At 35.3% G+C, this 17,691-nt stretch overlaps 1 protein-coding gene across 3 annotated transcripts in view; it reads left to right on the plus strand.

Moving 5' to 3' along the window:
- The window catches only part of UBR1 (ubiquitin protein ligase E3 component n-recognin 1), a 239,617-nt gene that overhangs the window by 165,455 nt on the left and 56,471 nt on the right, over nucleotides 1–17,691 (plus strand). For all 3 annotated transcript variants that reach the window (XM_037834169.1, XM_037834168.1, XM_037834167.1), the window contains exons 20-26: nucleotides 97–160; nucleotides 2,381–2,505; nucleotides 9,773–9,825; nucleotides 10,907–11,009; nucleotides 11,888–11,936; nucleotides 12,647–12,801; nucleotides 14,189–14,288. In XM_037834169.1, coding sequence (XP_037690097.1) covers nucleotides 97–160; nucleotides 2,381–2,505; nucleotides 9,773–9,825; nucleotides 10,907–11,009; nucleotides 11,888–11,936; nucleotides 12,647–12,801; nucleotides 14,189–14,288 — 649 coding nt within the window. The remainder of the gene's footprint in view (nucleotides 1–96; nucleotides 161–2,380; nucleotides 2,506–9,772; nucleotides 9,826–10,906; nucleotides 11,010–11,887; nucleotides 11,937–12,646; nucleotides 12,802–14,188; nucleotides 14,289–17,691) is intronic.

Below are 17,691 nucleotides of genomic sequence, written 5' to 3' on the forward strand. Positions count from 1 at the left end.
TACTGGACTGGTGGACGATGGATCTGGTTTCAAAATGCCAGTTTTATGAAGGTTTTTGGTTCTTAGGTAACTAATTTATTCTTTTTCAATTAATAGGATTTGATTAAACAATATAACACATTAATAGAAGAAATGCTTCAGGTCCTCATCTATACTGTGGGTAAGCTTAAAACAAAATTTTTGAAATAGAATATAATTACTTTTTAGAAAGAACATTAATAAGAATTATAATTTATCATTTTATTCTTTTACCAAATGTAGTGTAGAATATTAGAGAGCAGAGATTAATTGGTGAATTTAGAAACCCCACCTTTACAAAAGCACAGCTCTTATAACTTTATTTTTCAATATCTGGTTTGTAATTGTTTGGACTTGTTTGGAGGCTGGAGATACAGTTATTCCAAATAGAGATGTAGATGGAAAAAAAGCCTATATATTTAATGCTAAAAAATTATAAATATGTGTGTAACATAGTTGTAAGTAAAATATGTTTTCATTGTGTCATTCTATTAAATTACTTTGTACCAATATTGGCTATATTTAACTTCATTAAGATTACTTAGGAAAGGGAAAGAGAATTGCTTTTTCGCCAGAAATAATGTTTATCAAGTTATTATGATTATTAAGTTTTATAATTCAGCTGAAATTAATACAAGTATTCATTGCAGAAACATTTGTAGATTCTAACCGACTGAATACAAATATACTCTATATCATCGTCTCTCTTGATTTTACCATTTGGAGTCATCCAATGCCATTATCTTGTTCTTGAATTATCATTCTGGCTTTTATTTCTTACTACATACTATACTGCTTCATACACTGTTGTGTATTATTTCTTAGTGAGGATTTAGCTTTTATTAGCTAAATCTGAAAGCAAGGGTTCATTTTACTTGTTTGTCAGAGAGCTTAGTTGCTGGACTAGAGCTTGTTTCACCAGAAAGTGTGGTAAGCCTTGGTTGCTAAGTGAGAGAGAATTCATCCAGGCTGCTCACTCCTCCTGTTCAGAATATTCCAATGAGCAACTGACCAAAAAAGGGGGGGGGGGGGCAAATTAAAAATATATAAAAGATTTTGAAATTGATAGTATACTTTATCAAATTATAGGAACTTGAGGATTTTTGTGTTTGCTCTTCTACTAGTATATGAAACATTTCTAATATTGTACTATATTTTTACTGTAGTTTTTCCTAGTTTTTTGTTACTGCTACTATTATTTTATTTACCCAAATTTATTGGGGTTTTCCTTTGATGTGATTTGATTTCTAGTTAAAACTTGCTAGAATTTTGAGTATAAATTCATTGCCTTCATGGGCCAACATTTATTTCTTAAAAAACATTGCAGTGTCTGATTTTAAATGGAAAATAACGTAAAGAGATAGAAAAAGATCTGATTGAAGAGTCAGAAGATCTAGTTTTGGCTTTGCTACTAGCTATCAGGAGCATGCTATTTACACTCTTTGGGCCTCAAATTCCTGATTTGTAAAATGTGGAGGTAATCTATATGATCTCTAAAGTTCCTAACATTAAAATTCTAGGGAGTGCTGTTTTTGGTGAAAAAAAAAAAGAAAATGGAAAATTATAAACTGCTTTACAAATGTAATGAGGAAAGAAATTAATTCACTTAACAGTACTCTGGCAAATTTCTGGTAATCACCAAATCTCTCAGGCAAAGGATTCCTTCCTGTGTATTCCTCTGGTAGATATTATAGAACTTTGTACACATGCTATAGTGTTGAATATCAATGGTGATGTAAGACCCAATGTTTTAAGCCTTCTCAAGACAATGGGAATTAATGCTGTTAACATCATTGAATTTTACGTAGTTAATTTAGCTATTTTATCTCTTCATTTGGTAATTTATTGAGATGAAAAATGGAAATATGGTCATGTGGGCATTTTAGCAGCACTGATCATTCTTGTTATATATTACTGTTTTGTCATTTAACACTTAAAGTATTAGATTTCTAAATATTTTGATTTTTCAGTTTTCATTTTGTTCCTTCTTAAATAACAGGTAAAGACAAAACTGAGGAAGATCTTAGAGGAAAAATTATTGTTCTGATGACCAATACTCATTCAATGCCATCTGCATTGTTTTCTGGATTAGAAACACATACTAATTTAATTTGTGGCCTTGTCTGTAATGTGTTTGTGTGTGTGTGTGTGTACGTATACATGTATTCTGAGAAGTTAAGATCCTACTCGTTTTTCTTCCCTTGTCTTTGAGCAAATAGACTTTGTTGTTTGGGTTTAGGAACGTGACCCCTCTCTCATAGTCTTTTAATTTGATGCAGTGTTCCGTGTATGATTGTTCCTGGTGGGAAGCAATTTAAATAGAAAGCAGTTATTCCTCTTTTTATTTCGTTGTTTGTATTAGGAGAGCGTTATGTGCCTGGAGTGGGAAATGTGACCAAAGAAGAGGTCACAATGAGAGAAATTATTCACTTGCTTTGCATTGAACCAATGCCACATAGTGCCATTGCCAAAAATTTGCCTGAAAATGTAAGTCCAGTTTTGTTTTTTCTCCATTTACTCCACATGGGATCATTTTTTCTTCTTTAATTGGAAGCTACTTAAAGTTTTAGGAAAATATGTTTACAAAAAGCCCTATATTATTACTTTGCAAATATAAAACTATCACCATTCATCCTTTAGTGATATAAATTTTAATTTTGGCTTCTGAGCATTTTAGAAAATGTTTTAGAAACTACAAACTCCTTGACATTTTGTTTGCTTTATTTTTTTTAATATTCGTTTTATTGAGATATATTTACATACCACGCAGTCATACAAAACAAATCTTACATTCAGTTGTTCACAGTACCATTACATAGTTGTACATTCATCACCAAAATCAATCCCTGACACCTTCCTTACCACACACACAAAAATAACAAGAATAATAATTAAAGTGAAAAAGAACACTGGGTGCCTTTGTCTGTTTGTTTGTTTCCTTCCCCTGTTTTTCTGCTTATCCGTCCATAAACTAAACAAAGTGGAGTGTGGTCCTTATGGCTTTCCCAATCCCATTGTCACCCCTCATAAGCTACATTTTTATACAATTGTCTTCAAGATTCATGGGTTCTGGGTTGTAGTTTGATAGTTTCAGGTATCTACCACCAGCTACCCCAATTCTTTAGAACCTAAAAAGGGTTGTCTAAAGTGTGCATAAGAGTGCCCACCAGAGTGACCTCTCGGCTCCTTTTGGAATCTCTCTGCCTCTGAAGCTTATTTCATTTCCTTTCACATCCCCCTTTTGGTCAAGAAGATGTTCTCCATCCCACGATGCCGGGTCTACATTCCTCCCCAGGAGTCATATTCCACGTTGCCAGGGAGATTCACTCCCCTGGGTGTCTGATCCCACGTAGGGGGGAGGGCAGTGATTTCACCTTTCAAGTTGGCTTAGGTAGAGAGAGAGGGCCACATCTGAGCAACAAAGAGGCATTCGTGAGGAGGCTCTTAGGCACAATTATAGGCAGGCCTAGCCTCTCCTTTGCAGCAACAGTCTTCCCAAGGGCAAATCCTGTGGTAGAGGGCTCAACCCATCAAACCACCGGTCCCGTATGTCTGTGGTCATGTTAGCAAGCATCAAGGTGGGGTAGGCCAATACCCCTGCATTCTCCACAGGCTCCTCAAGGGGGCACTACGTATTTTTTTCCTTGTTTTTTTTAACTTTTTTTTTTTTTAAATCAACTGTATGAAAAATTAAAAAAATAATAATAATAATTTAAAAAAAATACAATAAAAGAACATTTCAAAGAGACCATAACAAGGGAGTAAGAAAAAGACAATTAACCTAAGATATCTACTTTACTTCCAACATGTACCTACTCTACCCCAAGAAAGTTACCTAATATGGCAACATTTCTGTGAACTTGTTCCTACTATACCCATCAGAAATTAACAGACCATAGTCATTCCTGAGCATTCCCAGAACGTTAAATTTACCCACGATAGCTTATCTGTTCTTCTTGGATTATTGTTCCCCCTTCCTTAATTGCTCTCTATTGCTAGTTCCCCTACATTCTACGTTATTAACCATTTGTTTTACATTTCTCAAAGCTCACATTAGTGGTAGCATATAATATTTGTCTTTTTGTGCCTGTCTTATTTCACTCAGCATTATGTCTTCAGGGTTCATCCATGTTGTCATATGTTTCACGAGGTCGTTCCTTCTTACTGCCATGTAGTATTCCATCGTGTGTATATACCACATTTTATTTATCCACTCATCTGTTGAAGGACATTTGGGTTGTTTCCATCTCTTGGCAATTGTGAATAATGCTGCTATGAACATGGGCATGCAGATATCTTTTCGTGTCACTGCTTTCCGATCTTCCGGGTATATACCAAGAAGTGCAATCGCTGGATCGAAGGGTATCTCTATAACTAGTTTTCTAAGGAACTGCCAGACTGACTTCCAGAGTGACTGAACCATTATACAGTCCCACCAACAATGAATAAGAGTTCCAATTTCTCCACATCCCCTCCAGCATTTGTAGTTTCCTGTTTGTTTAATGGCAGCCATTCTAATCAGTGTGAGATGGTATCTCATTGTGGTCTTAATTTGCATCTCTCTAATAGCTAGTGAGGCTGAACATTTTTTCATGTGTTTCTTGGCCATTTGTATTTCCTCTTCAGAGAACTGTCTTTTCATATCTTTTGCCCATTTTATAATTGGGCTGTCTGTACTATTGTCATTGAGTTGTAGGATTTCTTTGTATATGCAAGATACCAGTCTTTTGTCAGATACATGGTTTCCAAAAATTTTTTCCCATTGAGTTGGCTGCCTCTTTACCTTTTTGAGAAATTCCTTTGAGGTGCAGAAACTTCTAAGCTTGAGGAGTTCCCATTTATCTATTTTTTCTTTTGTTGCTTGTGCTTTGGGTGTAAAGTCTAGGAAGTGGCCGCCTAACACAAGGTCCTGAAGATGTTTTCCTACATTATCTTCTAGGAGTTTTACGGTACTTTCTTTTCTATTGAGATCTTTCGTCCATTTTGAGTTAATTTTTGTGTAGGGTGTGAGGTAGGGGTCCTCTTTCATTCTTTTGGATATGGATATTCAACTCTCCCAGCCCCATTTGTTGAAAAGACCATTATGACCCAGTTCAGTGAGTTTGGGAGCCTTATCAAAGATCAGTCGGCCATAGATCTGGGGGTCTGTCTCCGAGTTCTCAATCCGATTCCATTGATCTATATGTCTATCTTTGTGCCAGTACCATGCTGTTTTGACAACTGTGGCTTTACAATAAGCTTCAAAGTCAGGGAGTGTAAGTCCTCCCACTTCGTTTTTCTTTTTTAGAGTGTCTTTAGCAATTCGAGGCATCTTCCCTTTCCAAATAAATTTGATAACTAGCTTTTCCAAGTCTGCAAAGTAGGTTGTTGGAATTTTGATTGGGATTGCATTGAATCTGTAGATGAGTTTGGGTAGAATTGACATCTTAATGACATTTGGCCTTCCTATCCATGAACATGGAATATTTTTCCATCTTTTAAGGTCCCCTTCTATTTCTTTTAGTAGAGTTATGTAGTTTTCTTTTACATCTTTGGTTAAGTTTATTCCTAGGTACTTGATTTTTTTAGTTGCTATTGAAAATGGTATCTTTTTCTTGAGTGTCTCTTCAGTTTGTTCATTTCTAGCATATAGAAACATTACTGACTTATGTGCATTAATCTTGTATCCTGCTGCTTTGCTAAATTTGTTTATTAGCTCTAGTAGCTGTATCATCGATTTCTCAGGGTTTTCCAAATATAAGATCATATCATCTGCAAACAATGACAGTTTTACTTCTTCTTTTCCAATTTAGATGCCTTTTATTTCTTTGTCCCCCCAGGGTGGTTCTGGCCTGCTGGGTTGTGTAGGGAGGCTCCCAGTCTGTTGATAAGGTGGCTGAATGGGGCTTTGTTAATTCACACTGCTCCACCTTCCCTACTCTGGGACAACCAGCTGAGGGTGCAGGGAAGGCTAATGTCCACGCCCAGTTTTGTGGTGTGTGCGTGTTATTTGAAGCACTTCCGTCACACTGGGGCAGCTCTGGGCTATAGGGCTGGCGACGGGCAGGAGTGTTTCCTGTCTACCAGGATGATGGCTGTGAGCGGACACCCCCCTTTTCTTGGGAAATTGTGGTGTTTAGTGAATTTTCTCAGCCACTGGATTATTGTCTTTTGTCTCAGAGCTCTCTTAGTTCTGCTCTTGTCTTGACCTGCCTAAATTGCAAGTCTTTGAGGCTTTCTTTATTATGCTTCTTAGAGTAATTGTTTTAGAAACAGAAAAAAAAAAAGATTAAAAAAAAAAAAAACCCTCCTCAGAGATCTAATGGGTTATTGAAATGCTAAGAGAGAAAGCAATTAGGGCCATTAAGGAAAGGTCCACAGGGCAGAGAGATCAGCTTTTCTTCGGGATTTGCATATGAGCCTCAGGGCCTGAGCTCTGCCCTTCCCCTTTCTATGTTCACCAGAACTCCAAAAATCCTCCGCTTTTATTTTGGAGTTTTTCTTGCTGTTTTTTGCTATGCCTGTCTCCTCTCTGCTGGGCTGGCTTCTCTCAGATTCTCTGGTGTCTGGTCTCAGTCTGTCTGTGGTTGGAGTTTGGGTCAATAGAATGAGTTTCCGATAAGAGCTGCCACTGCAGTTCTCCCTTCTCCTTCCCAGCGCTGACGGCTCCTCCTCCCACGGGACTGAGCCTGGCAGGTTGGGGCGCGGGTCCCCTGGCCGCAAAAACTTACAGATTTCGCTGATCTCAGCAGTTCGACATGTTCATGAGTGTTGTATGAAGTATGCCCGAAGTCAAATTCCTCTGTGGTGTCCAGTCCATGCAGTTCCTGGCTTTCTACCTACTTTCCTGGAGGAGTAACTAAAACATACAGCTCACCAATCCACCATCTTGCCCCACCTCCCGCAGTGATATCTTTGAAATAGTGGATTTGATGTTCTAGATAATTTTTTCCTAAGACATATTTTAAAAGGTGAATATTCAAAATTTTAAAAATATGTAACTGGGATACCTAAAATCCATTCAGAGACCACCAATAACATGTATACTAGGCAAAAAAGTGCTTTGGGGAATAGCCTAACTTTTCACTGCTTAGCTGAAGTACATTGTTTTTAAAAGAGCTTAAGTTTGTTAATGTTTACAAGACTGTAGGAGTTTTTCAGCTTACTGTGTAGTAGATTGAGTGAGACCTGTCCTGATTTTAAATGACTTCATGAAAAAGTGTTCCGTTTTCAAGAAAAAGTTCAGGCAAATCATGGGGGAGAAAGCATAATTGAAGAATCCTGAATATATTTGAGTGTCTATATGTGTTTTTCTGTATATTATTAGTTGGAGCCCATTTATTTTGTTACCTTAGTTTTAGGAATTAGAATAGCATGGTATATTATTAATGTGATGAGCATTCTGTATAAAGAAGAGCTCCTTTTCTTTGAAAAATTGGTTAAAGCCGTTTATATCCACACATCTGAAGGCAAACTTTGATCAAATTTCTTCCTCCAGAGAGGAGGTTAAAAGCAAACAACTGATTCACAATTTTCTTTAATTTTCAAAGTAGTTTTATATATCAGTTTGGAAAGAAAAGAGCAGAACAGAATAATCCTGATATTCTAAAATGTCAGGGAACACTCAATTTAACTATACTTAAATACGGTAGTAGAATTTCTTCCTTTCTCCTCCACAGGAATTAACAATTTATTTTCCATCAATTTCTGTTAACTACTTCTATTATCTAAATGTCTACACAGTATGAATAAGTGAATGATTCATATCACTGAAATATTCCATAGGGTTTTATGATGTTATTTGGCGGGGGGAGGGGGGGCAGGGGTGAGGTAAGGGGAATCCCATTTTACCTTCCAGCAGAGAAATCTTTTGCAGTGATGATATAAAAACAGGAAAGTAAGAGTTTCATATGTGAAATGGCATTTAAGATAGATTTGTTACTAGAAACTTTGGCAGCTTTAATAAATATGTACATCATGAAAAAAACCATATTCAATTTAACTACAACTTGTGGGACATATAAGTTGGAACTTGGGTCCTAATAAAGAGTTCAGGATGAATTTAGAAAATATGCTTCGTTTTGGATAACAGTTAAAAATGATTATTTTGAGTATACTGAAATGCTTTCAAATATTTTCCTCCATTTTCATCCACACACTTCTGAGAGATTTGTTTCTATAATGTGATTGTCATCAAAACAAAACATAGAAATAGTTTACATATAGATTGTACCTGTGAGTAGTATTTGCAGTAGATTAGATAAATTAACAAATAAGAAGCAAGGTCATTTGTCACATTAAACACTTTAAATATTTGTATACTTGAGGTGTGTTCAAAGGGTGCACCTAGGCATTTAACATAAGGAATCACTATTTCACTCAGAAGTTTTTGTTTAGTTCCAAAATGTAAAAATAAAAAGTGTAATAGTGATTCTTTATATTAATTATCTATACAAGAACTTTTTTTTTATTAAATTCAGTTTTATTGAAATACATTCACACACCATACAATCATCCATGATATACAATCCACTGTCCACAGTATGATAACATAGTTATGCGTTCATCACCACAATCTATCTCTGAACATTTTCCTTACATCAGAAAGAACCGGAACAAGAATAAAAAATAAAAGTGAAAAAAAACACCCAAATCATCCCCCCATCCCACCCCATTTGTCCTTTAGTTTTTATCCCCATTCCTCCACTCATCCATACACTAGATAAAGGGGGTGTGATCCACAAGGTCTTCACAATCACACTCTCACCCCTTATAATCTACATTATTATATAATTGTCTTCGGGAGTCCAGACTGCTGGGTTGGAGTTCGGTAGTTTCAGGTATTTACTTCTAGCTATTCCAATACATTAAAGCCTAAGAGGTGTTATCTATATAGTGCATAAGAATGTCCACCAGAGTGACCTCTCGACTCCATTTGGAATCTCTCAGCCACTGAAACTATTTCGTCTCATTTTGCATCCCCCTTTTGGTCAAGAAGATACTCTCAGTCCCACGATGCCGGGTCCACATTCATCCCCGGGAGTCATACTCTGCATTGCCAGGGAGATTTACACCCCTGGGAGCTGGGTCCCACGTAGCGGGGAGGGCAGCGAGTTCACCTGTATACAAGAACGTTTTTTATTATTGTTATTTTTGAATTCAGTTTTATTGAGATATATTCCCATACCATACAGTCATCCATGGTGTACAATCAACTGCTCACAGTACCATCATATAGTTGTGCATTCATCACCCCAATCTATTTTTGAAAATTTTCCTTATACCAGAAAGAATCAGAATGAGAATTAAAACATAAAAGTAAAAAAGAACACCCAAATCATCCCCCCCATCCAACCCTATTTTTCGTTTAGTTTTTGTACCCATTTATCCTACTGATCCATACATACACTGGATAGAGAGAGTGCGATCCACAAGGTTTTCACAGTCACACTGTCACCCTTTATATGAGAACTTTTAAAGAATAATGTGTAAGATTTTTGTAGTTCTTTTCCCCTAAGCTTGTTCTGATTATATTTATCAAAATGTTGAAATATAATTTTATGTCTGTTGAATCTAATAATAAAATCCTTTTAAGACCCAAAAAAAGAAACAACTTTCTTCCTCAAGCAGTTTAAACCTAGGTCTTATATTTGTTAAGAAATTTGTCTCCCAATAAAAAGTACTTTAGAGAGTCCTTTGAAATATCTTTCAGTTCACAATAAAAGAGAAATTCATTATATTGAAGGTAAAAATGACAAAAATATTGTTTCAACAGGAAAATAATGAAACTGGCTTAGAGAATGTCATAAACAAGGTGGCCACATTTAAGTAAGTGCTTAATATTTATGCTCATTCTAAAATGGAGATTAATCTTTGTTTTTGTATTTGGGATGCTTTATTAAAGCGCTGAAGTTCTTACCTAAACTCCTAAGAACAGGAATAGAGACTTTAAGGGGTAAGAATGAGGGATACATGGGCTAAGTACATAGTGCATTTGTGGAAGAAATTCATATTTTGGACAAGGGAATAAGAAATATCCATTTGTAATATTAGGTAACTTAGTAAGTAAACAAGTAAGCCTTTTCCAATAATTCTAAGCCATGACTTCATTATTATTCTATAAAGTTTCATTTTATACACTAATTTTACACTTCTCTCTGCTAGAGTAAAAACTGTATTTTAAGATCCTTTGGTTTCTTTGAGGTATAAAATATGGAAGACTTACAATGGATTTATTGTTGAAATTTGAAACGCCGATACTGGTAGTGAATTTCTACTTGCTATAATATTGTGTGTATTGATAAACTACTATTTTCAGATAATTTTAAAGAAGGATATGGCTTTTCTTATGTTTACTGTTCAAAGAAATATTTCACTGAAGAATTGTTTAGAAAACAAAAACTATTTAAGGTGGAGAACAAATATGGTATAGTCCTTTTGGCCTTGGTGCCTTTCCTTATAGTGCTGTTCAGAGGATTCAAGATTTTATTTTCAAGATTCAATTTTCAAGATACAATTTTCTAAGGATATAATGTCTCCCTATCATTTTAGATTTGACCTTAGGCAATGCAGTGAGTTTAGTTGGACAGACATCCTTTAGGTTTCAGAGACTAAAAAATAACCTTGAGCCATGTAAGTAGGATTTGGGATCAGGTCCAGATTGTGTAGACTAAATTTCCCTGGATTTGTTATTAAACACAATTAGGTATTATCAGGACTTTGTGTTTGTAGTGTAGGCTTGTAGATTTACTATTGAAATGAAATTTGTCATTTCAGTTTAAGCAAGCTGAATGAGATATGATCATATATTTTTTTCTCTTTCTGTATTTTGAGTTTTAGATTCTTATTTTGTCTGTGTTCTGTACTTCATGAACATTACAATTCATCTTTATATTTTTTATTTATTTAGGAAACCAGGTGTATCAGGTCACGGAGTTTATGAACTGAAGGATGAATCATTGAAAGACTTCAATATGTACTTTTATCATTACTCCAAAACACAGCATAGCAAGGTAGGAAAAAATATTCTCTTCGGTAGGTAGATATAAAATGCTTTATGCTTTCTAATGCCACAGAAAAATTCCTGGTGTTTCTATAGTTTAATGCTTACTTTCATTAATAGAGGACATTGTTTTACCCAACAAATTAAAATTGAATTAATAATGTTATCTACTATATAGGCAATATTCATTATTTTCTAGTTTTACCAAAAAATTCCTTCATAGCTGATTTAGGGGGAGGGGGTTTCAGTCAAGGATCCTGCACTTCATTTACTTGTCATGTTTCTTTAGTTTCCCATGGAAGATTAATTTAGGATGATTTCTCTGCCTTTTTGTCTTTTATGACCTTGACTTTTTTATAAAGTATAGGCAAGTTGTCTTTTAAAATACATATATTCTGGATCTCTCTGATTATCTTCTCATGATTAGATTTAAGTTATGCACTTCTTTGTAAGAATACTAAATAGGTGATGTATATTTCCCATTGCATCTCACGTTAGGTCCTCATCTCAAATGTAAGGTCTGTTTATCCTATTATTAGGTGTTATGTTAAGTTTGATCACTTAGTTTTAAAGTGATATCTGGCTTTGTCATTAGAAAGTGAATAATTCCAGCCCATGGCACTATGTCTACGTATAATAGGCCTCAGTAAATATTGTTGAATGAAAGAATGGGGACTAAATTCTTGGCAAAGGATATTATACATCTGTTTTTCAGTGACCTTCCCAAGAACAGCCATTTTGTTTCTCGTACAAGGTAGCATTTTGAATACATGCTTCATTTCCTAAAATATTGTGATAGATTGGCGAATCTGGCCTGCTTGCTTCAAAGCATTCCATTTATTTCATGCTTGCCAAACAGTATGTTGAATGATAGATTTTTTTTAATAGGCTGAACATATGCAGAAGAAAAGGAGAAAACAAGAAAACAAAGATGAAGGTAAAAAGTGAGATTCTGAATAGACTCATTTTTTTAAAATTCATTTTTATTGAGATATATTCACATACCATGCAATCACACAAAGCGTACATTCAGTTGTTCACAGTACCATTATATACTTGTGTGTTCATCACCAAAATTAATTTTTGAACATTTTCATTACCACACACACAAAAATAATAAGAATAAAAATTAAAGTGAAAAAGAACAATTAAAGTAAAAAAGAACACCGGCTGCCTTTTTTTTTTTTGCCTCAATTTTCTACTTATCCATCCATACACTGGACAAAGGGAAGTGTGGTCCATATGGCTTTCCCAATCACATTGTCACCCCTCATAAGCTACATTTTTATGCAATCATGAATAGACTCATTTTGACTATTTTCTGTGGGTTTTGGCAGGAAAGCATATAATGTTTTGTTTTTATTTGCTTTTGACTGTGGATAACTAATGAAAGGGCAAAGAGCCTTTAGTTCTTGTTCACATATTAAGATATGGTCTATATTAATGGTGATAGAATTTTAAATTTATAATAAATGAAATTTATTTTAATTGACATGATGTGTTGTATTTTTTTTACATTGATAATTTCAGTGCTCTTAAAGTAGCAAAAATCATGTCATTTTGTATGTAATCTATGGACATATGACAAACAAAATAAAAATGTACCTATGTTTGTCTTTTTCCCCAACCATCCCCTGCCCTTCACAGCATTGCCACCACCACCACCTCCTGAATTCTGTTCTGCTTTCAGCAAAGTGGTTAACCTCCTCAACTGTGACATCATGATGTACATTCTCAGGACCATATTTGAGCGGGCAATAGACACAAATTCTAACTTGTGGACTGAAGGAATGCTCCAAATGGTATGTATACGTGAAATGTTTTCACTACTTCAGTTCCTAGAATTCCTAGGGCTCTAGCTTTCTAGCTTAAGTTAGAAATGCATCTAGAGTATCTAGGGGTCATTAAAGATAGCTTAGACATGTACAAATTTCCTTAGTGACCCATTGTCATGTTTTTAACATCATTACTGTTAAGAACCATTTATGTTGTGTTTGTTTGTTATAAGGGAAAAAAAGGCCTGTTCGTGCTAATAATAGATTGTCATGTCTTTATTGCATCATGATTTTTTTTTAATGTTTGTTTTCAGTGTACTATGAGGAGACAGTATAATAATGATTTGGGGGACCAGGAACCTAGGTTTGAATCCTAGGTTCCACCCTTGCTATTTTGGAGCAAGTAATAATTCCCCATTGGTAAAATGGACATTAAATGTAATTAGAGTTGTTATGAGAACTAGCTTATTAAACGGAAATTGACAATGTATATAGTGATATTGTTAGAGATAAATTACCTAATGACTCCAGCTTGTGGTTAGCTATAACTGGATACTTATTTAGCACCTGCTGAACTAAATTTTCTTTTTCCTTGGTATTGTTGATATATAGAGCTATAAATTGTGCCATGCTGTGTAAATCTCAATCAAATATCAAAATATCTCAATTTTTGTTATAAAAGTGATAAATACATGCAATAAAAAAATTTCAAACCATAGAGATAGGTTTAAAGTGAAAAGTTAAAATGTCTTCCCTTGCCTCTCAGTACCCTACCTGGGAGATAAGCCCTGTTTAAAGGTTTGGATATTCTGGAGATCATTCCACATTAACAAATATAGGTCTACCTCATTCTTGATATTTGCATATTGCATTGTATGGCTCTACTGTAATGCATTTAACCAGTCTCTTGGTTAAACATTCAGGTTGTTTTTAGATCTTCACTATAACAAAGAACACTGAAATGAACATCCTTGTGCAAAAATCTTTGCATACTTAAATGAGTGTATCTATCCCATACTAATTCCAAGCACTGGATCTGTACCTTTACATTTTTGATAGATATTGTTGAATTGGCCTCCAAAAATGATGTACTAGTTTACTTTGCTATAACCAGTGTGGTGAAAAGTCCCTGCTTCTCAACATCGTTGCCATTTCTGTGTTTTACTAAACTTTGAAATTTTTGGCACTCTAATAGGTGAAAAACAGGATCTACTTGTTTCAGTTAACACTTAGTTTTAAGTGTGGTTGAACATTTTTCATTTGTGTATAGTCATCATTTCTCTTTCATGAAATGCTTGTTCCTAAACTTTTCTTGTTTTTTTTTCCTATCAAGTTATTTATTTTTAGATCTCAGTTTAAAACATATTTACCTGAAGAAGCACTGTTTTAAAGATCTTATATTCTCTTCCATCAGGCATTTCATATTCTGGCATTGGGTTTACTAGAAGAGAAGCAACAGCTTCAAAAAGCTCCTGAAGAAGAAGTGACATTTGACTTTTACCATAAGGCTTCAAGTATGCTTAACTATAATTTTTCAATAGTTGCAGCTTAGTAACAATTTATAATTGAAAGTTTAGATCTTTTAGAGTTTTTATTTGTGAATTCTTAAGACATAGAAAATGATAATAGGACTTTTCTTAACATGTTTCAGTGTTGGGGTTTGGGGTTTTTTTTCTCTTTGTTTTTTTAACTTTTTATTTTGAAAATACTTTTAAACTTACATGACAGTTACAAAAGTAATATAAACCCTAAACAGTCTCCAACACACCCCTACCCACCCCACCCACCAGATACCCAGCTCTACCAGTTTTAACATTTTGCCACATTTGCCATATTCTTCTATCCACCTATTTTTCTGTCTGCCACTCTGTCTTTTTAGCAATCTATTTTATGAATACTTGAGTGTAGGTTGTATACATAATGCTCCTTGAATGCTTAATACTGCCATGTACCTTTCCTAATAACAAGTATATTTCCTTATGTAACCACCTTAAGTGCAGTTATCAAATTCAGGAAATTTAAAATTGAATTAACACTTACTCTCCTCCCCTGTTAGATCCCATCAGGATCAAGAATTGCCTTTAATTGTTATTGTCTCCTTAGTTTCTCTTTTCTTGGAATTATATACAACATAAACTTTCTCATCTCAACCACTCCGAAGCATACCATTCAGTGAGATTAATTACATTCACTATGTTGTGGTACTCTGACCACCTTCCATTACTAACACTTTCCCATCTCCCCAACAGAAACCCTACACCCATTTTGGATTAACTCCGCATTCCCCTACACCCCACCCCTGACAACCTGTACTTTAATTTATGACTCTGTAAGCTTGCATATTCTCTGATATTTTCTTTGTAGTTACCATAGGGCTTAAATTTAACATTCTAAATTGTAGCAATCTCATTTGCTTTGATACCAACTTAATTTCATAGGGAAATGCAACTGGTTGATGTTCTTGAAGAGACTGGTACCTATGTTCCTGTAGCTCTCTGTCCCCACACCTTTGTGTCTGTTCACAAATTGCATGTTTACACATTATGAGTCCAAAACCACTGATTTATCATTACATTTTATGCATTTGCCTTTTAGATCCTGTAGGAAGTAAAAAGTAAGTTAAAACCAAAAATACAATAATACTGGCATTTATATTTACCATTGTCATTACCCTTACCAGATATCTTTATTTCTTTATGCTGCTTCAATATGTTTTCTATTGTTAATTCCCTTCAACCTGCAGAACTTCCTTTAGCATCTCTCATGGGGCTGGTCTACTAGTGATGAACTCCCTCAGCTTTTGTTTATCTGGGAATGTCTTTATCTCTTCTTCATTTTTTAAAAACATTTTATTATGAAATATAACATATTTGCATAAAAGTGTTGGATTTCAAAGTACAGTTTAAGTAGTTATAGATCAAATTTCAAAATATAGTATGGGTTACAGTTCCACAATTTCAGGTATTTCCTTCTTGCTGTTCTAATATACTAGAAACTAAAAAGAAATATCTATATAACGATTCAGTTGTCAGAATCATTTGCTAAATCCTAACATCTCTGTTGCAACTCCTCCCTCTCATTTGAGCTGTCATTCTTCAGGGATGTTTGGGCAATGACCATTCTAACTTCTTCATGTTGAAAAGGGGTGTCAACATTATGGGGTAGGGAAATGCAACTGGTTGATGTTCTTGGAGAGGCTGGAACCTCTAAGTTTCAGGGCTTATCTGGCATAGAACAATCTGGAGGTTTTGCATTTCTGAAAAATAAACTTAATAAGTAAAACTTTTATAGAGCCTTAGATAAGGCCTGAGTTTTCTTTAGGGTTTTCAGGATACTATTGGTTGGGGCTTGGCATACCATGGCAGTTTGCAATATCTGGCTGAAGCTTGCATAAGAGTAACCTCCAAATGACTTTGCAACTCTATTTGAAATCTCTTAGCCACTGAAACTTTATTCTGTTACATTTCTTTTCCCCCTTTTGGTCAAGAAGGCATTGTCAATCTCATGATGCCAAGGCCAGGCTCATCCCTGGAAGTCATGTCCCATGTTGCCAGGGGCACTTACACCACTGAAACTCATAGCCCACATAGGGGAGGAAATAATGAGTTTATTTGCGGAGTTTGGCGTAGTGAAAGAGAGGCCACATCTGAGCAACAAAAGAGGATCTCTGGAGATGCCTCTTAGGTGTGTTTATAACTAAGCTTAGCTTCACCATTACAGAAATAAGTTTCATGAGGGCCAGCTTCAAGATCAAGGGCTTGACTTGTCAAATTGGGAGTTCCCAATGCTTAAGAGAATATCACTTTTTTTGTATCTGCCCCAAATACTCTGCAATATATCATGGTATCACATTAAGCTATACAGAATCACTAGATTTTATTCCCTATTCTAGGCTCCATATATTTAGGTTGTTTGATTAAACTGGCCAGACAGGTGAAGTTAGATAATGTGCTACAGAAAATTAAAAATTTTGAACAAAAGAAACATCTCTTCCTTTGGTCTCACACAGAAATTGACGTTTTAAAATACAGACAGTGTCATCCTTAGCTTGTTTTCTCATTTGCTTTAGTTCCAACCAGATCAGTTTCATTCATAATCGAAGTCTGATCTCTTTTTCATCTTCTTTAACAGTTGCTGTATGGAGTAATGCTGACTTTCAGAGCTGCAGAACTGAAACTCTGAGTCTTAGGTGTCTTATGGGTACCCACAGATCCAGGGAACTACCAAGTTATAAACAAAGAGCACAGCATCTCAGAATTTAGAAATAACACTTAAAACTCAATTATAAATGTGACTGCTGTAAAACCTTACAATCTAGGCCCTAATTTTCTTATAAGCATTTTCTCAATGAGACCATACAATATTTGTCCTTTTATTTCTGGCTTATTTTGCTCAACATAATGTCCTCGAGGTTCATTCACCACATTGTATACCTCACGACTTCATTCCATTCCACAGTCACACAATATTCCATCGTATGTGTTCCGGTTTGCTAATGCTGCTATTTGGAAAACACCAGAGATGGATTGGCTTTTATAAAGGGGGATTTATTTGGTTACACAGTTAACAGTCTTAAGGCCATGAAGTATCCAAAGTAAAGCATTAACAATCAATCAGGTACCTTCATTGGAGGATGCCCAGTGGTATCTGGAAAACCTCTGTTAGCTGGGAAGGCACATGGCTGGCGTCTGCTCCGGAGTTCTAGTTTCAAAGTGGCTTTCTCCCAGGACATTCCTCTCTAGGCCGCAGCTCCTCAAAAATGTCACTCTTAGTTGCTCTTGGGGCGTTTGTCCTCTCTTAGCTTTTCCGGAGCAAAAGTCTGCTTTCATAGACTGTCTCCACAATGATTCTGTAAGTTGCAGCTCCTCTCTCAGCTCCTGTGTGTTCTTCAAAGTGTCCCTCTTGGCTGTAGCAAGC

Source organism: Choloepus didactylus, chromosome 4 (assembly GCF_015220235.1).
Source record: "Choloepus didactylus isolate mChoDid1 chromosome 4, mChoDid1.pri, whole genome shotgun sequence".
Taxonomy (NCBI): Eukaryota; Metazoa; Chordata; class Mammalia; order Pilosa; family Megalonychidae; genus Choloepus; species Choloepus didactylus.